We start from the raw sequence: 24,875 nt of genomic DNA on the forward strand, positions 1-24,875 counted from the left end.
TCCTTCCTGCTCCTTCCCCGGCTGGCCGTCCCGCCTCCACATACCTGAGCACTCACCTGGCACCGCCCGGCTGGAGTGGCCCCTGGGCGGGGCTGGCAGGAACCTTGACTGTGTCTGCATAACAACAACAGCACAATAACAACAACAGCACTTACGCCCGCCCGTCTCGGACGCCCCCTTCAATTCTCCTAATACCTCTGGGCAGTCAGAGGTTTGACGTCCACTTGTTCACGGTGCCCGGGCGGGGCCATCAACGTGCTGTAGGTGGCTGTGTTCCTGTCCCCAGGGCTAGTGTCCTTCCCTCCACGTGCACACCTGTGCACGGGTCCCCTCGGCACCCATTCCCTTCACCCCCGCCCCTCCCCTTCCCTGGTCCTTTGGAAATTTCCCTCAGTAAATCCATGGTGAGGGTGGCTAAGACTCAACTTGTTCGGCGCCCAAGGTTGCCCGGACAGTGAGTCGGCCAGACAGCAGATGCAGACGTCAAAGCTCAGGCCCCCAAGAGCAGGAGGGTGGACGTGCCCAGTCTTGGGCTTTCTCATCAGTGAGCCCCACCTGGTTCCTACCACCATCATGTCTCACCGGGACCTGCCTCCTAACCGGTCTCCCTGCTTGCTTCCTTCTCTCCGTCTGCCTGGTCCTGATGCCTAAGTCATAGAGACCGAAGTCAGCCTGTGTCACATCCCTGCTCAAAATCTTTCAGTGGCTCCCCTTTCTCCGAATAAAAGCTGAGCCTGCAGGGTGTTCAGGGACGGTATTTTAACCTCTTCTTTCTCCTCTTTCTCTCCGTCACTCTGGCGCAGCACCCCAGCCTCCTTGCCGCTCCGCGGCCACCCAGACCCTGCCCTGCCTCAGGGCCTTTGCACCTGCTCTTCTCTTCCTGGAGCGCAGCTCCCTGAGCTCGCCTCCCCTCCTCTGGTCATACTCGAATGGCACCTTCTCAGACAGGCCTCCTGAACACCCTATTTCAAATCGTGACAGCTTTTACCCTCCTGTTGTTCATTGTCTCTTCCCTCACTCCGTATTTAATTTTTTCTTCAGGACGTTTATCGCCTTCTAACACCATAGCCCCCTGGCTTTGCCTTATTGCTTCATTGTTTCATTTAACACACGTGGGCGCCACAGTCTGTGCTGAGTGAGGCTGGAGTCAGGAGAAGGAGATGAAAGAACAGAGACAAGAGAGACAATCACAAAAGCCCAGGGGTGCGGGTTCGAGTCTTGACTTAGCCTTTTCATAATTTTGGTCACACTTTTTGTGTGCTTAGTCCTCTTCTGAGTGCATGATACGTGGGTATAGATAATCCCCACGACAATCTATGAAATGGGTTCTATGAACCCCATTTGCATGTGAGGAAACTGAGGCACATACAAGGGAAGTAATTTGTCTACAACCACACAGTTAATACATGATGGAGACAGGCTGGTTAAACCCGGGCCGCGCAATGCAGGCCCATCATCCTTTGGTGCTACCCTACCCTGACCTGGCCCCTTTCTAGCGGTGTGACCCTGGACAAATTACTTAACCTCTCTGTGCCCTGGTCCCCCTAAAATGGGGATCACAGCATTGGGAGGATTAAATGAGCTTATGAAGAGCTCTCAGCACAGTAACTGGCAAAGAGGACACAATAGATGAGTGTTCCGATGACAGAGATGACGGCCTTTCTTTCCGCTTGTGCTCGAATGGAGGACGGTGGAAGCCCGGCCGAGATGGGCAGGGCAGGCTTCCTGGAGGAGGAGGAGGGGCGGCCAGGGCTGAACCTGAAGGGCCAGTTTGGCAGCCCAAAGTGGCCTACAGTACGGAGGAGGAGTGTTCCGGGCCAGGGAGCTCAGCCTCGGGGGGGCGGGCCCAGGAGCCAGGGTGCTGCGCGCGGCTGGGCACACCAGCGCGCGGTGCAGCCGCGAGGGGGACAGTGCGTCTTGTCTCCAGCTTCTGTTACTCTGTGTCCCTGGCACATCCATGTCATGCTGAGCGCGGCCTTGCCTGATTCGGGGTCCGAGGGAAGGAGCTGACCCCTAACCCTCTGTGAGGCGGACTGGGCGGGTTTGGCACCCCAGTGAGAGAGGAGCAGATGGAGGTTCAGAGTGGGGAGGCCACTCGTCGGCGGTCAGGGCGCTCCGGGGCGGGGACGCTAACGCACGCTTAGCTGAGCCCAGTCCCCTGTCTCCGCATGCGGGCGGAGAAAGCGTCCCATCGCAGGGGCCGGGGGCCTGGACTCCGGGGTCCGAGGGAGAAGGCCGTTTCAGAGCAGGCATTCCCAGGCACCACCCCCTCCCAGAGCCTGGAGCAGCCGGTGAGACCGAAACCCCGAGTCTCCGCCCTGCTTCCAGGGACACCTTCCTTGTTCTGTGGCCGGAAAGGAGGCCCCTCCCTCTCTCCAAACCACAGCGAGTGGCTCCCAAATTCCAGTGGGGGCTCCCACCCTGTACAACCTGACTCAGCAAGCCTCGGGTGGAGCCAGCAAATCCCCATCTGGGAGGCTCCCCAGGGGGGATCCCCGGCCGCGGAGAACCCACCCCTTGCCCGCCCATAAGGTTCTTTCATTGAGTGAGCCCGGGGCCACGGGCCTGCGTTTACCTCTGTCCCCAGCCTTGTCGTTGGGGGACGGGACTAGTATTTATCCTGTGGGTTGGGGAGCCCAGGAAGGAAACAGAATTGTCCACTGGGGCTTCATAAACTAAGAGCCCTTGTGTGTCATAGCTGCGAGCACCCCCTTGTCTTCCCTCACCCTCCTTTCCCAATGCATACCCCTCCCCCCACCCAAGTGCAGGGTTAAACAATTTTCAACTGAAAAAAAAATCCTCATCCAAGAATTTTTTTAAATTGATTTTAGAGACAGGAGAACGGGAGGGTGAGAGAGAGAGAGAGAGAGAGAGAGAGAAAACATCGACCAGAAAGGTCAATTTGTTGCCTCCCGCATGCGCCTCAACACGGGATGGTACCGCAATGTTTTGATGTGCGGGGTGATGCTCCAACTAACTGAGCTACTGACCAGGGCCTAAACATTTATTTATTGATGTTTAGAGAGAGAGAGAGAGATCGATTTGTTGTTCCACTCATTTATTCCTTCATTGGTTGCCTTTTTTTTCTTTTTTTAAGATTTTATTTATTCATTTCTAGAGAGAGGGGGAGGGAAGGAGGAAGAGAGGGAGAGAAACGTCAACGTGTGGGAGAAATATCTCAATCGGTTGCCTCTCACGTGCCCCCAGCCGGGGACCTGGCCCGAAACCTAGGCCTGTGCCCTGACTGGGAACCGAACTGGCGACCTTTCGGTTTGCAGACCGGCGCCCAATCCAGGAAGCCCCACCAGCCAGGGTCGTTGGTTGCTTCTTGTATGTGCCCTGACAGGGGATCGAACCCGAAACTTTGGTGTATCGGGATGACGCTCTAACGAACTGAGCTGCCCGGCCAGGGTCTGTAGGATTTGCTGATAAGTTCTTAGGATGAAGAAAGAGGTCAAATTCCCAGGAAATGGGAGGTTCGGCAGGTAGGCAGGAGCGGTGTAAGTAAAATGGAGTCCAATTGGGGAAAGAGACCCTGCTGGTACCCACAGTCCCAATTCACAGTGTCATGTGCACTGTTGGGGTGGCACGGGGCACTGTGGCTCCCCAGAGGAGGCCTTTATTCCTGCTGCGTTGTGGGGGTGCAAGGCAGTCAAAGAGGCCTTCCCTGCTCAAACAGTAACAGGATAGGGCTCTGAAGGATGCATAGGAGTTCGCCAAGGAAGGTGTGGCAAGGAGTGATACGCTAAGCGTGAAGGGGGGAAGGAGGGGCCACACAGGAAGCCCTGAAATAAGGAAGCAGCAACTTCTTTAGCACCTACAGGGCGCGCTGAGCGCATGCTAAGCGCCTGGCCCAGGAAGCCCGGGCCCTGGCGTTAGTGTCCTTCTAGCGGGCGTGGCGCTGAGTCGGAAGGTAAACAGGCCGGGACGCATACCTGGAAAAGACTTTGAGCTATGGAGGAAATGAAACAGAGCTGCAGAGGAGGACTGACCGAGGGACAGGCGGGGCTGGTCCCCTCGGGTGAGTGGTCAGGGATGGCCTGTCTGAGGAGGTGGCATGCGAGCTTTGACCTGAATTTCGAGAATGAGCGGGTTTCGGGCGAGGGAATCCCTTGGGGACGCTGGGCGGGGAAGGTAAGGAGGAGGCGTGGCTGGCTGGAGCGGGGGCCGGCCGGAGACGTAGCTCGCAGAACCGTCGCGACGTCGGTGACGACGGGGACGCCAGCAAAGGAGGGGGTGGCCAGGGACCCACTCCCAACGGATTTGCCCGAAACCTCAGTCTCAAAAGCTGCGAGGGCGGGGATGGGGGGCGGCCTTAAACGTGACCTGATGGGGGCGGCTCAGGCAGCGTGGGGCCCAGAGGAGGCCCTCGCCAGGCCAACGGGTGAGGGCAGGTTTCCCCTCGGAGTCCCCCGAATCCGCCAGCGGTGGAGACGGGCGGGGGCGGCCGCAGGGGGCGGGGCCGAGGACCGGCCGGGCGGGGGCGGAGGGTGGAGGGCGAGGTGGGGGCCGAGCTGTTTGCTCTCTGGGTGGGATCTAAGGAGGGAAGGCCTCCGCAAACCGCAGGTGCCTGGCCCCGAGGTTGGGGGACAGGGCCAGCAGGGCGGGGGCGGGGGCGGGGAAAGGACCCATTTTATTCTAATTCCTTCCTTTCTGAAAAGAGCCGAGGTCCTGGTACCTGCTGTAAAGGCGGGGAGAGGGGAGGCGTGCGAAGGCCCGTGAGGTGCTTAGTTGATGGATGAACAATCCATGGACAAAGGAATGAACCACGAGCCGAATGACAGAGGCGACAGGGTGGTTCTGCAGACACAACGCAAGAGTTTCAGTGCCTGCTGACGCCTCAGGCAAGGGGCAGCCTCCGTTTCCCCAGCTCTGAGCTCCCGATGACCATTCATTGGTTCAAGACATTTACACAGCCAAGCCCTGACTGGTGTGGCTCAATGGATTGAGCGACGGCCTGTGAACCAAAAGGCTGCTGGTTCGATGCCCAGTCAGGGCACACGCCTGGGTTGCAGGCCAGGTCCCCAGGAAGGGGCACATGAGAAGCAACCACACATTGATGTTTCTCTCCCTCTCTTTCTCCCTTCCTTTCCCTCTGTCTGAAAATACATAAATAAAATCTTTAAAAAAAAAAAGACATTGATTCATCCATTCAGACCCTGTTCTAGGGTGATGGGTGGGGCAGGAAGCCGCAGAGGTAATAAGGCGACCGCGGGTGCCCAGGGTCACTGTAAGGATCAGAGGGGCTGAGGGAGCTATAGCAGTGTTTCGATCAAGTATTTTGAAAAATCTACATAAAGTGAACAACTCAGTAGCATTTAGTACGTCCACCAGGTAGCGCCCCCAGCACCTCCATCTAGTTCCAGAACGCTCTCTCGTCGCCCAGAGTAAAGCCCTGTACCCATTAGCAGTCGCTCCCCGGGCCTCCCTGCCCCCAGTCCCTGGAAACCGCCCTTTGCTTTCTGCCGCTATGGATTTGCCTATTCTGGACATTTCACACAAAGGGAATTGTATGCCACGGGACCTCATAATGTTCTTGAGGTTCATACGTGTCGTTATCGATGAAGTTTGAATTGATTTCAGACTTAAGAGAAAAGTTGCAAGAGAATACAAAAAATTCCCATACACTAAAGCCAGATTCCCCTGCGGTTAGTTGGGAACATGAGCACTTTTGCTTGATCCTTCTCTCTCTCTCTCTCTGTCTCTCTCTCTCTCACACCCTCCTTTATTCTCAACTGTTTCAGTCTTGGACGATTTGGTATTCCTTTGCCACTAAAAACTGTACGTCTTTCCTAAAAACAACAGATTTTGAGAGATAGAGAGAGAGAGAGATTGAGAACTGGGTGCCTTGAGCCTTCTGATGGGGAAAGCAGAGAGCATTGTGGGAGAATCCTCTCAGCACCTGGGACAGCACCCAACACTTAGGAATTATTAAGAACACCCGTAATGGTAAACATGCATAGCCTACCTGGAGTTCAAAGGGAGATGCTAAACATCCTGCGTGTGTCTGGGAATCCAGTGGGAGTGCCTTAGAGTCATTGTTGTCTTTATACCAGCACTAACAGCCAGAGATGCCCTGGCCCTCACTGTATGTAGGGTCCTTGGTGCATGTCAACCTTCTAAACTTGATGACAGGAGCCAGCAAACCAAGGCCCCCCGCCCTGGCCCCCAGCCCCCTGCCCTCGCTTGTTTTTGTGAGTAAAGTTTTATTGGAACACAGTCATGCTCATTTGTTTGCACATGGTTCCGAGGCTGCTTTCCTGCTTTTTGACCCTTTGCACAAGACGTTTGCTGAACCCTGAGCGAAAGGGAGGTGATGTTAGGAGAAAAATTCTCAGAGAGGGACCGCTGTATTCACGGTTGTGAGAACCAGCATTTGAACCCATCACCCGGGTTTTTTTATTTTTAAAATTTTTCCTTGTTTTTAGCCGCGGCTGGTGTGGCTCAGTGGCTTGAGCGCTGGCAGGGCCTGCAGACTGAAAGATCGCCCTTTCGATTCCCAGCCAGGGCACATGCCTGGGTTGTGGGCCGAATTCCCCGGTTGGGGGCGTGCGAGAGGCAACCGATCAATGTCTCACACACGGATGTTTCTCTCCCTCTTTTTCTCCCCCCTTCCCCATCTCTCTAAAAATAAATAAATGAGATCTTTAAAAAAAAATAAAAATTTGCCTCGTTTTTAATTGCGGTGAAATGCTGATAACATACATTCGCTATTTAAGTAGTTTTAAAGCACCCAGTTCGGTGGCGTTAAGTATGTTCACACCGCTGTGCAACCACTGCCCGCTCCCCCACCCACGGAGCTCTCTCCATCCTGTAAAACGGAAACGCTGTCCCCGTGAAACCCTAACTCCCCATCCCATCCCTCGCCTACCCTCCGGCCCCTGCTCACCACCGTTCTCCTTTCCGTCTCTGTGAATTTGACGACTCCAGGCACCTCCCATACAGAAGCACGACCATACATTATTTGTCTTTTGTGACTGTCCTGTGTCGCTTGGCATGATATCTTCATGGCTCATCCTTGCTGCCGCATGCATCAGAATTCCCCCCTTTTTTGAGGCCGAATAATATTCCCCCACCTGTAGGTGCCATGTGTTGATTATCCGTTCACCCACCGACGGGAACTTGGGTCACCGCGCCCACGCTCCTGACCACTTTTTCTCACGGGAGGTTTTACCTGCATGAGGAAGAAACCGTTCTTCAAGAACAGAGACAAGGCAGATGAACAAAAAGAAAAAAAAAAGTCACCCATCATGCTGTCTGGCAGAGACCTCACACACAATATTATAGCGTTTCTTCTTTTGCTCTAAAAATATGCACGTTCCTCTGGCCGGATGGCTCAGTTGGTTAGAGCACCGTCCCATTACGCCAAGGTTGCAGGTTCCATCCTCGGTCAGGGCACATCCAAGAATCCACCAATGAATGCATTGATAAGTGGGGCAACAAATTGATCTCTATCTCTCTCCCCCTACAATCTATCAATAAAGAGTTATAAGAAAAAAAAATAAAGACACGCACATTACTATATAAACTTAAAAAGGAGAGTCACCTGTATTGGTGCTTAAGGGAGGAACTCATGGATGTTCTTAAATGTTTGAGCCTCATCAAGTTGTAGACAAAGTCTGTCCTGAAACATGTACAGACGAATGAACTTTTACTTGCTGTGTCAGGGGATCTGTGAGGGACCCTGTGTGTCTTGCGGCTGAATTCCCAGTGTCTAGTTCTGGGACACAGCAGGTGCTCGTTAAATAATGGTCTAGAAGGAGCGTAGGGGTAGGAATAGGAGAGAGTAGGACCACTCTCCTACTGATAGACATTGAAGTTGATTTCATTGATGTCTCGTGTGCTGCCATGGCAGAGAGACAGGGCTGTGAGGAACATTTCCCGATTTGTGTTTCTTTCCCAATGATCAATTCGTTGTGTAAATTCCTCCAAGGGGAAGGCTGGGTCAAAGGTGTACACAGATGGTTTTGCCATGTACCAGAAAGGCCTCTTGGAAAGGCTGTACCAATGGGCACTCCCATTAATAGGTGTGAGTACCTGTTTTTCCACATCCTTGCGAACACTCACTATTATTATTCTTTTGCTCTGCCAATCTGATAGGTGAAAAATACGTTGTCATTATCTTAACAAACATTTCTTTGATTCCCAGTGCGTCTGAATAGTTTCATTATGTTTGTTAATTTCCTTTGCAAATTGCCCATCGTACCCTTTGCCTATGCTCCCCTTTCCCTGTAGGGGGTGAGCTTTCTTTTCTTGTTGATTCAGAAGAACTTTTTACACTTGGTGGGTACAACTCTTTGTCATTTTGGTGGGTAAAAGGAGCCAGAAGTTAAGAGAGGGGCAGTCGCTGCTCAAGGTACACATCTGAGAAGAGGTGGATCAGGAGTTTGAAACAAGATCCATTTAGCCATGTCTGGGATTCTTTTTTTATTTTTTTTTATTTTTAAAAAAATTTATTGATTTTTAGTGAGAGAGGAGAGGAGAGAAAGAAACATCAATTTGTTTTTCCATTTATTTATGCATTCATTGGTTGATTCTCCTATGTGCTCTGGCCAGGAATCGAACCCTCAGCCTTGGCGTAGGGGGGCGACACTCTAGCTAACTGAACTACCCAGACAGGGGCCCTCTCTGGGGATCTTTGCCACAACCTCATGGCACCTTGCCCTTTCTCTGGCTTTGCCCCTCCATGGCCCAGGAGCCCTGAGTCCCCACAGCCTCAGAAATGGGAGAGGCCTCTCCCCAAACTCAGCCACCCTTCCTACATCCCGAGCAGCAAACCTATTTATTCTTTAGTGTGTTGTGCAGCTGAAATACTTGGTACGTATTAGGTAGTCAATACATAGGATCTGGTATTATTGCTTTTATTTTTAAAAAAAGATTTATTTATTTATTTATTTTGAGAGAGGAGAAGGGAGGGAGAAAGAGAAGGGGAGAGAAACATCAATGTGCGGTTGCCTCTCGTGCTCCTCCCTCACTCCCCACTGGGAACCTGGCCCGCAACCCAGGCGTGTGCAACCCAGGCATGTGCCCTGACTGGGAATCCGACCGGGAACTCTTTGCTTTGCAGGCTGGTGCTCAATCTACTGAGCAACACCAGGGAGGGTACTTTATTTTTATTTTTTAAAATTTCCTCTTCTGCCACATGTCTTGCCAGCTGCCTCCCCCTTCGAGCCAACTTTCTACTGTCCCAAACTTCAGTTACTCTCAAAGCAAGTTCCTTATGACTCCTAGCTTGTCCACATGCTATTCCGCCTCTCTCTCTGGTCTACTTGAAGAACTACTACTCATACTTCAAAACCCTGTTTAGGTTTTCCTTCCTCTGACTCCTAGGCTGAGTTTCTTTCTTTCTTTTTTAAAGATTTTATTTATTTATTTTTAGGGAGGAGAAGGGAGGAAGAGAAACACCAATGTATGGTTGCCTCCTGCGTGCTTCCTACTGGGACCTGGCCCACACCTAGGCATGTGCTCTGACTGGGAATTAAGCCGGCGATCCTTTGGTTCTCTGGCCGGCACTCAATCCACTGAGCCACACCAGCCAGGACTGAGTTTCTACTTATAGATCCTGGGTCCAGGGCGGTTGTGCTCCCTTTGAGCTTTCCAGGGCACGACACAAGTAAGACAAACCTCTCCAAGGGGGAAAAAAAATCATTAGCTCAAAATTATAGAAGCTCTGGACCAAGGTGAACACATTTCATTCCATAGCTAGAAAACAAAACACTACATCGACTTTATTGTCCAAGCCAATATTCAAAAACCTCTTGGGACAGTTAAAAACAATTTGTCAGTTAGATATTTCTCACTTCAAAGAATTCTCAAGTATGTCTGTCGATTGCTGACTAACCCCATTCAATCATAAATTAAACAAAGTATTGTGGCCAAATAATTTCCAAAACAAAATTGCAAAAATCTTTAGTGTTGTTTTTCTTTTTAGTCAGCTTTATCGCAGTATAATTTACACGCAATAAAATTCACTATTTTTAAGTGAATTTCCATTTCTGATGAGAAATGGAAATCTGATCAGATCCACATCTGATCATGCTCTGATGAGATGTGGCAAATGTGTGTAGTCAGGTATATAATCACCAGTAGGGTGAAGACAGGGACTATTTTCAAAACCCCCAAAGGTTCCCTTCCCAGAAATCACTTCCCCCATGCCCTCTGCCCCAACCACTAATGTTCATCCTTTCATAGAGTATTGTTTTTCATGCAATGTCACGTAACTGGAATCATACAGCGTCATTCCTTGGCATCTGGCTACGTGGTCCCTTAGATCCGTGAGTCAAAACACCCAGCCCCTCCTCCCTCAGACCCAGGGGTCCGGGCCCCCAGCCCCTCCTCTCTCAAACCCAGGACTGTGGGAACCCCAGGCTAGTAGGGCTGGTTTCTGAGCATCAGAACTCTAAAATTCAGTCATAGAGTCTATGAGGAAGGTAACATTTTATTTATTTATTTGTTTGTTTTCAGAGAGCGGGAAGGGAGGGGGAGAGAGAGGGGGAGAAACATTGCTGTGAGAGAGAAACATCGATCTGTGGCCTCTCGCACGCGCCCCGACCGGGACGAACACGCAACCCAGGCAGGTGCCCTGACCGGGAATCAAACCCGCGACCTTTCAGTTTACCGGAGGTCGCGCCAACGAAGCCACACAGGCCAGGGCGAGAACACAGTTTCAGACGAGGGAAATGACTGCTATAGTTGAGAGACCACCTCCCTCCCGCCACCCGCCCTCGCCCCTCGCCCCGCGCCCGGCGCTCTGAGTAACAGTCCTGAAGTGGCAGCTGCAGGATTGGAATCCCGGTTTCATTCCAGAACCGCGCTGAGCGGGGCTGTAGAACGAGCGTGACGTCATCCCAGCAGCGCGTAGGCCCCGCCCCAAACCTTCTCCTAGCCCGTGGCCACGCCCCACGCCTGTAAACTACCATTCCCAGCAGCAGTAGCGTCCCGGCCCATCCTCAGAGGCCCTGGAGGCCCCGCCCACGTTTGTCCAGCCCCGCCCCTCCCAGGAAGCCACCAGTTTAAGCCGCGATCGCTCTTCCCCACGTGGATCCTAGGCTCCGCGCTCCCGGGAGCGACTCGGGTGGCTGATTTGCGGGCGGCCTCCCGCTGGGTCCTGCTCCGGTCCGGCATGAACCGCTATCTTGTGCCGGTGTCCCTGCTGGGCACGGCGGTGGGTGGCGCTGTGCTGCTCAGGTGAGTCCGTCCTGGCCCCGGTCGTCAGCCTAGGGAGGGAAGACCGGGTGGAAACCACCAACTCTGCCCACCAACTCACCCCAGAGAACGTGGGGACAAACCTAAGCCCCGAGATGGCAGGTCACCGCCAAGGTCACCCCGAGGAAGGGGCGGTTCCGGGCCCTTGTAAACATTTTGATCTAGTTGCTTCCGGACTTTTAATGGATGAATTAGTCCATTCAGCAAATATTTAATAAGCAGTTCCCCTATGCCACCGGCGGGCCAGGTGCAAGGAAAATATATGCCGCCTAACCTTTCTTATCCAAAATTACAGAAACAAATAGAATTGTCTAGCTCGGCAAACGAAAAGCTCGTATTGCATGGGATGTATACGTGGTTGTCTTTTCTAGGCGAGTTCACTTAAAAACAAAACAAAACAAACAGCTAGCAAATATCCTATAGCAGCACTGTTCGGTACAACTTTCTGTGTTGACGGAAGTGCTTGTGTTTGTGCTGTGCATAATGGTAGCTGTGTCCTGTGGCTGCTGGGCACGGAGAGTGTGCTCAGGTTATGCTGAGAGTTAACAATATGCAAAGAGTTCTTACAATTAAAAAGAGAGGATTAGCCATATGTAATTTTATTAGTCATACAAGAAAAGACGTTGGCTGGGAGTTTGACCAGAAAGCAATTGGAACTGAATTATTATTATTTTTTAAAGAGCATGAAGGATAGACTGTAAATCTCTTTGAGTAATTACCTTTGGTTTTATCTGCTGTATGATGGGCCTTCATTTTGAACTTGTTCCTTCTGATCTGATGTCTTTGTCGTCTAGTTGGCTGGTATGTTGTTATTTATATTTATTAATTTATGAAACTACCCTGAAATATGAACTAGCTTTTTGGGAAAGCTCTAGAAAGTGGAATAAATGATATAAAGTGATTACAATAAAATTCATTGGCCACTGTTTTTATTTTTATCATACTGTTGTCTTTCACTTCAGAAAAAGCTAAACAATACAATAAAAATGAAAAAAACTGAGTACCTGGTAGAGAGGGAGTATGACTATTTATTTTTCCTTTTATACTAGGTGTTTATTTGTATGCCGCTGCCAGTGTACATAAAATAATCATCCTTGTGAAATAGAAATTCATGAAAACGCGGAGAGGTAGATGTTAAGGACCGACAGAAGCAGATTTCTGTAGAGTGAGGCATGCATTACACGGATGAGCTTTTTGTACAGGCTTCAAATTTAGCTCTCTTTGAATATCCGCTTGTTCACGAAAAGTGGTTGAGAACGCCTTCAAAGATTCATTTCATTATAAAAAGGAACAGGCTTTCTGGGGTCCGAAGGGATTGGTCCTTGAAGAGGCTCCAGTCAGCAGGGGTCAGGTTGAGCACCCTGCGGACAGAATTGTTTCGGATCTGCAGCCGCCTGGGTAACCTTCACCAGGTGCGCACAGCCTCCAGCCCGAGCTGTTGAACCACTTTCTTCATAGCGGTGATGCTTGGAGGAGCCAGACACGGTGCACGCAATAGTTGGGCCGATTTGTTGGTAGTGGGTCCATGGGGCAAGGAAGCCTATTTTTAAAATTTTTTATTTATTGCTTTTTTTGGGGGGGGGAGAGAAAGGGAGAGGAGGGGGGCTGGGAGAGAGGGAGAAATGTTGGTTGAAGGAAAATATTTATTTTTAGAGAGAGGGGAACGGAGGGAGAGAGGGAGAGAAACTTTGATGTGTGAGAGACATCCATTCGTTAACTACTGCACGCGCCAACTGGGGACTTGATTCTCAACCCAGGCATGTGCCCTGACTGGGACTCGAACCAGCAACCTTTTGGTTCACAGGCCACTCAGTCCACTGAGCCACACCAGCCAGGGCAACACTGACTTTGTTGTTCCACCTATTCATACATTCATTGGTTGATTCTTGCATGTGCCCTGACAGGGGAGCGAACCTGAAACCTTGGCTTCCCGGGGCGATGCTCCAACCAACGGGGCCAGGGCCGTGCTGTTTATTTTGAATTCGTTTCAGTTAAACAGCCTCAGGTGGCTGGTGGCTACAATGTCGGACAGTGCTCTTCTTGTGTGTGGAGGTGGCCTTGTTTATTTGGCCAGTCCCCTATGGGTGACATTTGGTCCAGCTTTTAGGCTCTGGGTATTATGGATCTAGTAGCCGCCTCATGGCCCCCCACGGTGCACACATCCTAGTGCTCAGAACCCGCTGACACTGAGTTAGCGACCTTGAGATGGGGAGATGCCCCTGGGTTGTCCTTGTGACTTATATCACAGGAGTCCTTATAAGAGGGAGGCAAGAGGGTCTAGTCAGAGCCTTGAAAGGTGAGGAAGGGGCCGTGAGCCAAGGAACGAGGCGGGGGTATAGAAGCTGGAAACGGTGAGGGAACTGATTCAGCCCCGCGAGACCCCCTGGGGAGCCTGACCCGCGCAACTGGAGGAGGAGAGCTCACTTGCCTGAGTTTAACCATTTGCTACAGTAGCCGCAGGAAGCAAATGCAGCGGCTCTTTATAAAACAATGGTGGTCACGGCCTGGAGGCTTCCTCACACGAGGCTGCCCTTCACCTGCAACGTGACAGTGGCTTCACGGAATTATGCAATGTCACTTCCTTCTTTCAGGGTGTGGATCGCAAGCTCAGAGGGGTCGCTGGCCCGGGATGGAAGGAGCCGGGGCCACCCGTGGTGAGCGGACAGACGCGTGGAACTCACCGTGCGGTTTCTTGCCTGCAGGGACTATGTTGCCGGCGGGGCCTGTCCAAGCAAGGCCACCATTCAGGGGAAGACTGTCATCGTGACGGGTGCCAACACTGGCATCGGGAAGCAGACCGCCATGGAGCTGGCCCGGAGAGGTGAGGGCCTCGTGGCGGGGGTGTGGGGGGCTGGGGGGCCACGGGGACGGGACCAGGCAGCGCAGGGGGGCGGATACAAAACAGTCACGGGGATGTAAAGCCCAGCAGAGGGAACAGGGTCACTGGTATTGTAAGCGGTCTCTGGTGTCAGGTGGGCACTAGTGTCAGCTGTCTTTGGGGGAAAACCAGGTGAGGCCCGGCATTCTCTGTTCAAGGCTCGGGTGTGAGGCTGGCAGCGGAGGGTGGATTTCGTGGGATGTCAGGTCGTTGGATTCTTTTCGTTCCAACTCACACGCGTCTAAGCCCTGGGAGAGGGTGGGGGTGTTCAGGGTCTCGGCGGGGACGAGGTGATGGGGACGAGGTGATGGATTTCCTCTGCGTTGGCCTCTCTCTCTCCTACTGCAGGTGGATCCAGCCCTCGTGGCTGGCTCGGGGCCTGGGTCAGAGGTCAGGGGCAAGACCTGGCTTCAGGCGCTTCTGGGTGCCCTTGGATTTGGGTTTCTTCGATGTTTTTCTCAAGGTCCAGATGGGGTTTTGGAGGAATTCCTTGGGGGAGAGAGGCCCTCCTCAACGCTGGAGGATCCCGTCTGATGTTAGAATTAGCGGGGCTTGGAGCGGGGGAGGGGGAGGTCACGTGCGCGATAGGGCGGAGCCAGGTTTTTGGTTTCAGCAGCTGGAAGGCCTGCGCGGGGCAGCCAGGGCGGGAAGGTGCGGCTGGGGTGAGGGCCAGCGGGCAGCGGAGGCTTCCTCTGGGCTTGCTGAGGGGTGCAGGCCAGGGCCTCGGGCCGCTGACGGCCAGGCCGGAGCTGCCTGTCCACCCCTGCGGTCAGCGCGGTGCGGGGCGGTGCAGGGGCTGAGCCCCTGACCACGTGAGGCTCCCCCAAGGGAGACACTGCTCCTCCCAGGAAAAGGTGAGGAGGGGAATTGGGCAGACACACCCACTGCTGTCCTGGGGACCCCGCTGTCACTAGGAGGACACGCAGATTGGGGGGTCCAATGAGTCTGCTTCCGGCCATGTGAGGGGGCAGCGGGATGTGGAGGGGGCAGCTGGGTCCCCTGTGGGAGGGATAAGCCACACACATCCTCATGGACCTCAATCTGTTTCCTGTTCTCACTTGTCTAATTTTTTTTTAAACTTATTTTTACAGACATACTAACAAGTACATTTTTGCAGATGTACTAGCAAGTACCTAAAATGAAATAAAATAAATAAATAAAATCTTAAAAAAAATAAAGTATACACTTCCAGGATTTTTAGTATATTCGGAGTTGTGTAACTGCTGCCACTTTCAATTAGAACATTAAAAAAATATTTATTTATTTTTAGAGAGGGGAAGGGAGGAAGAGAGGGAGAGAAACATCAATGTGTGGTTACCTCTCATGTGCCTCCCACCGGGGACCTGGCCTGCAACCCAGGCATGTGCCCTGACTGGGAATTGAACCGGCGACCCTTTGGTTCACAGGTTGACACTCAGTCCCCTGAGCCAGACCAGCCAGGGCTCAGTGAGAACATTTTTACCACCCCAAAGTGAAACCTTACTTCCCTCAGCCTCCCCCTGTTCCCCACGCCTCTGTAGGAAACCATGAATCTTCCTTCCATACATTTGCCAGTTCTGGACATTTCATAGACATGGAATCATATGCTATGTGTCCTCTGCTGTGTGGCTTCTTTCACTCCGCATCATGGTCTATGTTGTAGCGTGTGTCAGGGCTTCCTTCCTTTTTCTTGGCTGAATAATGTTCCACTGCAGGGACAGACCATGTTTTGTTTTTCCGTTCATCCATTGATGGACACTGGGGTTGCTTCCACCTCTGGGCTGTTGTGAACAGTGCTGCTGTGAACATGTGTGGTCTGCATTTTTGTGCTTGCTTCTGTTTTCATTTGTATCGGGTATGTACATACCTGGGAGTGGATCTTCTTTTTTTTCCGTTGATTTTTTTTCTATCCTGGGCTTCCAGGAGGCAACATCATCCTGGCCTGTCGAGACATGGAGAAGTGTGAGGCGGCGGCAAAGGACATTCGAGGGGAGACCCTGAATCACCATGTCAACGCACGGCACCTGGACTTGGCCTCTCTGAAGTCCATCCGAGAGTTTGCAAAAAAGATCATTGAAGGTAGGAGGGAGGGTGCTGGCTGTGTGGGGCGAGGTCTCGGGTGGCCAGGCTCTGAGGAGTATGGAATTGAGCCAGGCCTGGTCCCGCCCTGGCTGCTGTGGCTCAGTGGATTGAGTGCCGAACTATGAACCAAAGGGTCACTGGTTCGATTCCCAGTCAGGGCACTTGCCTGGATTGCAGGCCAAGCCCCCAGGAGGGGGCGCATGAGAGGCAACCACACACTGATGTTTCTCTCCCTCTCTTTCTCCCTCCCTTCCCCTCTCTAAAAATAAATAAATGAAATCTTTAAAAAAAACAAACAAGCCAAAAAACTAGGCCTGGTACTTGAGACCCACAAAGCCAAGGATCTTTACTGCCTGGTCCTTTACAGAGAAAGTTTGCTGACCCCTGCTCTGTAGGCACACGAGCTCCTGCATCAGCTTGGGTTCTGCAGGAGCCCGGCTGGGACTTGGAGGGGCGTTAGCCAGGGGAGAGGGGTAGAGACAGTGGTTCATTGTCCATTGTCTCCTGAGGCTTTCTCTCGAGTGACACCAGGGACACACAGATGAGTCAGGTTCAGGCTGCATCTCCAAGTAGCGCCCGGACATGGCGGTGACAATTCCTCCACCACTGGGGGACCCATGGGCACAGTGCAGAGTCCCCAGACCTCCCTCTTCTTTACTGGGTGTTTCTTTTCTTAAGTCCAAGGATCAGGCTTGGGGTTTTTCTGCACTTGTCACCTTGATTGATGATTCACTCATTTTGCTTCCCACCTGGTGTCCTCAGAACTGTTCACGTAGTAATTTTTTTGAATAGGAATAACATCGACAGTATTAAATGTTCAGAAAGAACAAAAGAGCAGGCAGCCAAATGTCTCCCTGCCGCGCCTGCCCCGAGCCCCCAGCCGCCTCCCTCACATGTGCAATGCCTGTATGTCCTACAGCGTATGCCTGCAGTAGGTCGGCAGGCGTTATCACCGCCCCTTGCTCTTCGCGGACAGATTGAGCCTGTGGTGCGCCCAGTGCTGCCCTGGCGCTTTCTCCCCAGTTCTCTCTTACAGATCAGTGCAGGCAGAGCTTCCTCGCTCTTGTGGCTACATGGCCTTTCTTTATTCTTTGCTTGTGGCTACATTGCATTTCTTTATGCTTTTCTTGTGGCTACCTTGTGTTTCATTGTGTGGCTCTGACAGGCTGGCCGTTTGGCTTCCAGCCTTTCTGGGGCGCTGTGAACGCCTGGCCTCGTGTATGTATTTTTTGTCCCGGGTAATGGTCTCTGCAGCTCTTGGAGACAGCTCCTTCCTCCTCACCCAGCTCCATGTTAGATAAAAGCAGGGAAGTCAGTTGGGAGACCAAGGGGCTGTTGCTCAGAAGAAGTGAACAAATAAACATTTAAGGCCGGTTTTTTTTTTTTTTAACCCCTAATGCAAAGAAATGCATGTTCCTTATGGAAATAAAATCCTGAACAGTAAAGAAGAACTGAACACCATTGATTCCACACCAACGCCAAGGGAGTCGCTATTAACCTCCCCCCACCTCCCCATATTGTGAAGCTTTCATTGTGAAAACATAGCTACTGCCTTTAAAAAAAGATTTATTTATTTATTTTTAGAGAGTTGGGGAGGGCGAGAGAAAGAGAGGGGGAGAGACATCAATGTGTGGTTGCCTCTCACACGCCCCCTGCTGGGGACCTTGCCCGCGACCCAGGCATGTACCCTGACTGGGAATTGAACCGGCGACCCTTTGGTTCATAGTCCACCACTCAATCCACTGAGCCACATCAGCCAGGGCTACTGCTCTTTATTTTAACAATACAAATTAATAACACTTAGGAAGGATTGCAGAGGGGGAAACTGAGTCACAGAGGCACTTTGTGACTTGGTTGAGATCTGCTCAAGGCAGAGGTGGGGATTTGAACCCCCGTCTGAAGGGCTCCACAACTTGTGTCCCTGACATCTGTACTACACCCCCTTCCCCACAAAGAACAAAATAGAGACTGTTTATTAGGTGCTAGATGACCAATTTATTTCTGTGGATCCTAAACACCACTTTGCGAGTGTTATGGAGTCGTTCACACCTCCCTCCACAAAGATGGGTCGGGGTCCTCCCTCCAGGACCTCAGGATGCAACCTGATTTAGAGACGAGGTCTTTATAGAGCTAACCAAGTGGAAGTGAGGTCCTTAGGGCGGGGCCCTAATCCGATCTGACTGGTGTCCTTCGAAGATAAGGAGGCTGGGACCCAGACACACGGCGGGAGGACCACGTGAGGACACAGGAACGGGACAGCTGTCTGCCCGCCAAGCGAAGAGGCAGGGAACAGATTCTATCTCACGGTCGCAGAGGAAAGCAGCCCCCTGACACCTTGATCTTGGACTTCTAGCCTCCAGAACCGGGGGATGATATATTGACTTCTGTTGTTGAAGCTGCCCAGCGTGTGGCCAGAAATCTGAGATCAGGCTGTGTGGGCTGAATCCCCCCTCGCCCCCCAGCGCCTGGTGGTGGCCGCCCACTCTGGCGTTCCTCAGCCCATCGCTGCGTCTGTCCACACTCCCTCCGTCCTGGCACCGTGGTCCCCTGTGTGCGTGTGTCTGTGTCCAAACTGCCCTTCCTTATGAGGACGCCAGGCACGTTGGATGAGGGCCCACCCTGTGACTTCATCTGTACTTGGCTACTTCCTCAAAGACTCTGTGTCCAAAGAAAGTTCACACGCACAGGTTTCGGGTGGACGTGACTGTTTGGGGGCCATTGTTGAGCCCAGCACAGGCCCGAAGAGGTCGTGTTTGCCCTGACCCCTGTCTTCCAGAGGAGGAGACGGTGCACGTGCTGGTCAACAACGCGGCCGTGATGCGGTGCCCACACTGGACCACTGAGGACGGCTTCGAGATGCAACTTGGCGTGAACTACCTGGGTGAGGCCGCGGGCTGGGCGCTGTTGGTGTCCACCTGGGACGTCAGTGGAGTCCCTAGTGGGTCAGACACAGGCTCTGGGAGGGGGTGGCCTCCTCCACTCTCCAGGTCAGCTGGGCGGCCACTGGCAGGGTCGTCCAGCAGCTCAGGGAGGTGCCCGTTCCTTGCTGGACACCCGGAAAGTCTTTGGGATCCTCCATCCATCTCTTGATCTTTTATCCCTTTGTCTGTCCTTCAGTCACTCTGTCAGTCTATCTGTTGTCACCCTGAATATATCTGGGTGACAATAGTAAGTGGCAGAGGGCAATGGGACCTATTGAATCAGGGCCCACCCTCATGACCTTACTTTACCTGACCTCTGTAAAGACCCTATCTCCAGATAAGGTCACATTCTGAGGTTCTGGAGGGGTGGACTTCAACGTATTTTTTTTTTGCAGGGAGTGGGGAGGCACAGCTCAGCCCTTAACACACATTACTATCATTCACGTCCTATTGGCTGGGACTCAGCCACATGACCGGTCTGGTTGCAAAGGAGCCTGGGAAAAGGAGTCCTTTACTGGGCCCTCTGGGGCACAGGCAAAAATTTTATTACTGCATAAGAAGTGGGGAAAGGATTTTGGGAGGCAGAAGGCAATCTCTTCCCCAGCTGACCTCACAGGGCTTGACATTTGGGGCTGGGTAATTAATTCCTTATTGTGGGGAACTGTCCTGTGTGTTGTAGGATGTTGAGCAGCATCCTGGCCTCCACCCACTAGATGGCAGTAGTGTCCCTACTCTCTGCAGTTGTGACAACCAAAATTGTCTCCAGATGTTGCCGAATGTCCCCTCGTGGGGCGGGGCGTATTGCCTCAGGTTGAGAACCACGAGTTATGGGGAGGGTGAGATTAGATGAAGGTCTCAGCATGCTCCCAGGCACGTGGGCAGAGTTTAAGGATAGTTACCTTTTTGTCCTCTTTCATCCAGGTCATTTTCTTCTGACGAACTTACTACTGGACAAGCTGAAGGCCTCCGCTCCTTCGCGGATCATCAACCTCTCGTCCTTGGCCCACATCGCCGGGCACATAGACTTTGATGACCTGAACTGGGAGAAGAGGAAGTATGACACTAAAGCGGCCTACTGCCAGAGCAAGCTGGCCCTCGTCCTCTTCACCAAGGAGCTGAGCCGGCGGCTGCAAGGTGTGTGTGTGATGTCCTCCTCCTTTGGCTCTGAGACTGGAACGGTCCTGCTGGGACCCTGGGCCGATGAGAGGCCAAACGTGGGCTTGAGGACAGAGTAGCAAATGCATTACACACGCATCACAGGGCCCCCTGCTGGTGCCTGAAGCAGACATCACTAATCAATCACACACAACCAGGCCCCTCTGGTGCCTGAAGCAGACATCACTAATCAATCACATTTTCTCTGCCCATCCAGGACTGGCACCTGAGCCTTTGCTGCTCCAGGCCCATGGAAATTTGGCAATATCTGGAGACACTTTAGGCTGTCACTTTCTGGGTGGGTCTTGCTATGGGTGTCTAGTGGCCGAAGCTGGGCATACTGCTTGGCACCTCTGGTGAATGGGTTAAAGAATGATCGGACCTCTGTCCATAGTACTGACGTTGAAAAGTCTGCCCTTTGCCCTTGCTTCTCGCGGAGGGTGTGTGGGCCAGCAGCGTGAGCTCACCTGGGAGCTTGTCAGACCCACCCTGACCCACCGCTTCAGGAGCTCTGGGTTCCTCAAACCCTCCACGACGTTTCGACACACACTCAGGTTCAGAGGCTCTGCTCAGGGCGGCCACGTGACAGAGCAGCCTTGCACGATCAAGCCACCTGGCGTGGAAGTTTCAGAGCAAGAGGGTGATGTGTGTCCAAAAGCAGGAAACGGGGGAGCCCCAGAGCTCAGAGAGGACGCGTCAGGCTTCCTGGGAAGGAGTAAATCTGACGTCTGTCTGCCCCCCACTCCTATCCTTCCCTTCTGTCCGCAGGCACGGGTGTGACCGTCAACGCTCTGCACCCTGGTGTGGCCAGGACAGAGCTGGGCAGGCACACGGGCATGCATAAATCTGCCTTCTCCAGCTTCACGCTCGGTAAGTCCCCGCCTGGCCTGGGGTCCCCTTGCTGAACCCTTGCCCTCCCTGCCTGGGGCCCGGGGACCTCCTTTAGGGTGTTCGTCAGGACCAGCGGGATCTACGTTAGGAGAGATTGGCTCACGATTTATGGAGGCAGAGGGGTCCCACAATCTGCCCCCAGCACGTGGGGGCCCAGGAAAGCCGGTGGGTGGTGTGGTCACAGCCTGAGTCTGTCGGCCGGGAGCGCCCTTGTCTGACCGCAGGAGGCGATGGATATCGCAGCTCAAGCGAAGAGCAGATTCACTTTTTGTTCTACTCTGGTCCCCAGCTGTTTGCATGCCGCCCGCCTGGGTTTCCTGTACCCAGTCTCTCGATTCACATGCTCGTCTCTGGTCACAGCTGCACAGGCACACCCAGAAATAAGGTTTTGCCAGCGCTCTGGTTGTCCGGTAGCCCGGTCCAGTTACATAAACTTAACATCGCACCCAGAGACGGCTCCCTCCTCCGTATCGTGTATGTTACCAAGAGCAGGTTGCTTTTCTACGTCAGGCTGGGCGGCCAGCCTAGAAGAGCCGCAGGAGACAGGCCAGAGCCCGTTTGACTGATGAGAAAGCCATGTCTTGGGGTCGGGGGGCGGTGCCCGTGGAGCCCACTCCTGGAGTCCTCGGTGCTCAGGGTCACCTCAGCTTCACCCAGGACTAGTGGGGCTACCCCGGGGGCGCGGCTTCGCCTTTCTGAGCCTCAGTCTCCTCACGCAGAGGGAGAGCCAGGATAGTGCCTGTGTCTATGTCACTAGGAGTAGTCAATGAGACCGCCTGTCAAAGGGCCAGCACAGTGCCTGGCTCCCATTTTTTTTTTTCCTTTCTTTTTTTGAGAGAGAGATGGGGGAGAGGGAGGGATGGAGAGAGAGAGAGAAATATTGATTTGTTGCTTCACTTATTTATGAAAACTCACTGGCTGACTCTTGTATGTGCCCTGACCAGGGATCGAACCCACAACCTTGGCGTATCTGAACGATGCTCTAATCAACTGAGCCACCCGGCCAGGGCACTTAGAACTTTATAACTAACACCTGTAATCTTGAAAAACATTCACTGAGTAGATGCTAGGTGTCAAGGATCTTAAGTTGAGGCTGGCAATTGGAAACATTTAATAAAAAAAAGTTATTTTAGTCCTGGCTGGTGTGGCTCAGTGGATTGAGTGCTGGCCTGTGAACCAAAAAGTTGCTGGTTCAATTACCAATTAGGGCATATGCCTGAGTTGCGGGGCAGAGTCCCTAGTTGGGGGGTGTGTGAGAAGCAACCAATTGATGTATCTCTCGCATGTCCGTGTTTCTCTCCCTCTCTTTCTCCCTCCTTCCTTTCCCCTCTCTAAAAATAAATACAAATCTTTAAAAAAAGTTATTTTAAAGCAAGATGAGGTATGGTGGGTATGTGGGGCTGATGGAAAGGAGGGAGGTTCCATTTGCCTAAGAAAAGCCAGGGAGGCTTCCTGGGGGAGGCGGCTTTGGGACTGGTCTCTGCATGTGGAGGGGTGGGTTAGGGAAGGGACTTCCTGGTGGAGGGAACCACAGGAGCAAAAGCCTGGAGGTGGGCTTTGTGGGACTGCAGACCAACTTCTGGCCTCAGGGGGAGTGGGGCTTTTTGTATCCTCTGCTCTGAATGTGTGTGGACTGAATGCTCTGTGGGCTGATTGCAGGGCCTATTTTCTGGCTGCTGGTCAAGAGCCCTCAGCTGGCGGCCCAGCCCAGCACCTACCTGGCTGTAGCAGAGGAACTGGAGGGCGTTTCTGGGCAGTACTTCGATGGACTCAAAGAGAAGGCTCCGGCCCCCGAGGCAGAGGATGAGGAGGTAGCCCGGAGGCTTTGGGCTGAAAGTGCCCGGCTAGTGGGCTTGCAGATGTCCTAGGGGGTCCCTGTGTGGGGACAGCCCCTTCCCAAATCACCTGGGAGCAGGCGTGGTGGATTCAGGATGAAGTTGCAAGACCAAGGCTGACTGCCATGTATCGACCCTGAGCCTCAAGGTTGAGAAATCTGGCTGCCATACCCGAAGCACCCTCTAGGTGGCAGCATTGGCCAAGCCTGAAAGATGAAGGAACTTGGTTGCCATGCCAGCAGCAGCAGCCACTAGAGGGCAGCATTGACCAAGGAATGCTGGCTGCCCATGCTCCCTTCGCCCTCTAAATGGCAGCATTGCCCTTTTCTGGCCACAGTGGCTTGGCCGACCGGTGGGGCGCCTGACCCAGGGGCTGGCTCGGGCAGTGTGACCCGCTGTTACAGGTGAGCAGGGTTATCAGGTGCTGCTTTTGGGGATCTAAAAGAGGAGCCACCGAGGGAAGAGCCGGCTTCCTCTGATGTGGGCCACAGTTGGGGACAAATAGTGGGACACAGTCAAGTTCATGGTCCCCTGTAGGACCTTGTACACCGCCAGGCTCCTTTCCGAGTCTCTGTTTCCCCAGCTGTAAAGTGTGCAGAATCACTGGACTGCCTCACGGGGTGGCGGGCTGAGCATTTCCTGCTGGGGAGAGTGTACTGGGGGTGTTAGCGTGCCTTACCCGGGCCAGGTGCTGGGGCTGGGGGCCGTGTTTGGAGAACAGGACGACATATACCTGGTCCCACATCCCTGAGCCATGACCCACACAGGTGAACAGCGCGCCAGCTGCCGCTGCTGAGTACCCAGGATGCCTCGGGTCCCGACCTTTCCTAGCCCTATTAACTCTCAAACTTGCTCTTTAATAAAAAATAATAAAAAATCTAGCTGAGTCACAGGTTTTATTTCTTTCTCTGTGCATGGAAGGGCCAATGAGCTAGTGGAACAAAAACAACTCACTTATTTCTTCCTTTTGGGAAGCGGATGACAGTTTAAATAGTACCAGGCAAGTAAACTAGTCAGATGTTCGCACGGTTAGAAATGCGGCTCTGGCTGGGTCGCTCAGTTGGTTAGAGCGTGGGCCCCATACGCCAAGGGTGCTGGTTCCACCCTGGTCAGGGCACATCCAAGAATCAATCAAGGAGTGCACGAATGAGTGGAACAACAAACCAGTGTTTCTTCGTCTCCTTTCTCTTTCTCCCTCTCTCAAAAAAAAAGAAGGATCCTTTCCCACCCTTCACCTGGCGACAGTTGTTGAAGTCTGGCTGTCTTCTCTATTAGAAACGGGGCTGGCACTCCGCTCAGACACAGAATCAAGGGAGAGGCAGCACCCAAAGCTCAGTAATCAAGATAAATGTCTTGACATAAAAAAACTTGAATTTTGAGGGACTCCTGGAGGCCAGGGGAGCTGCTTCACATCCTGTAATACCCAGAACAGCCGGGAGTGACCCCCGCCAGGTGCTGGCCGTGCAGGCGAGGGGCGGGGTGGAGGCGGAATCACAGGCAGCCCAGCGCGTTATACATGCCGTCTCTTTTCTTACTCTTACATCAAAGTAGCTGCAGGATATGTTCGGGACGACCCGCCCCGCTGCCATAGGCGGCCCCCATCTCTCCGTGTTCCAGAAAATCCAGGCTCACCTCCCTCCTTTAAAGTCAACTGATGAGCAACTTTATTTTATTTATATCTTTTTTTTTAAAACAGCCTTTATTGGGGTGACATCGGTTAATAAAATCACATAGGTTTCACGTGTACAATCTGTACACTGTATTGTGTGTTCGCCATTCAAAGCCAATTCCTCTTCCATCACCATTTATGCTCCCTCGACTCTCTTCTGTGGACTCCCCCCTCCCCCCTGCTTTTCCCCTCAGGTAATGACCACGCTGTTGTCTGTCTTTGCGGTCTTTTTCCTTAATCCCTTCACCTTTCCCACCCAG

General features: G+C 52.7%; 1 protein-coding gene across 1 annotated transcript; it reads left to right on the forward strand.

Moving 5' to 3' along the window:
* Window positions 1-11,003: 11,003 nt before the first annotated feature.
* Window positions 11,004-23,823, forward strand: RDH13 (retinol dehydrogenase 13). Its single transcript, XM_054588218.1, has 7 exons — window positions 11,004-11,187; window positions 13,908-14,026; window positions 15,986-16,141; window positions 18,921-19,025; window positions 19,987-20,199; window positions 20,989-21,090; window positions 22,771-23,823. Exons 1-7 carry the CDS (start codon window positions 11,123-11,125, stop codon window positions 22,977-22,979), a joined length of 969 nt encoding a protein of 322 aa, XP_054444193.1. The 5' UTR covers window positions 11,004-11,122; the 3' UTR covers window positions 22,980-23,823.
* The last annotated feature ends 1,052 nt before the right edge of the window (window positions 23,824-24,875 follow it).

Source organism: Pteronotus mesoamericanus, unplaced genomic scaffold, assembly GCF_021234165.1.
Source record: "Pteronotus mesoamericanus isolate MK-2021 breed Mesoamerican mustached bat unplaced genomic scaffold, CSHL_Meso_final scaffold_128, whole genome shotgun sequence".
Classification (NCBI taxonomy): domain Eukaryota; kingdom Metazoa; phylum Chordata; class Mammalia; order Chiroptera; family Mormoopidae; genus Pteronotus; species Pteronotus mesoamericanus.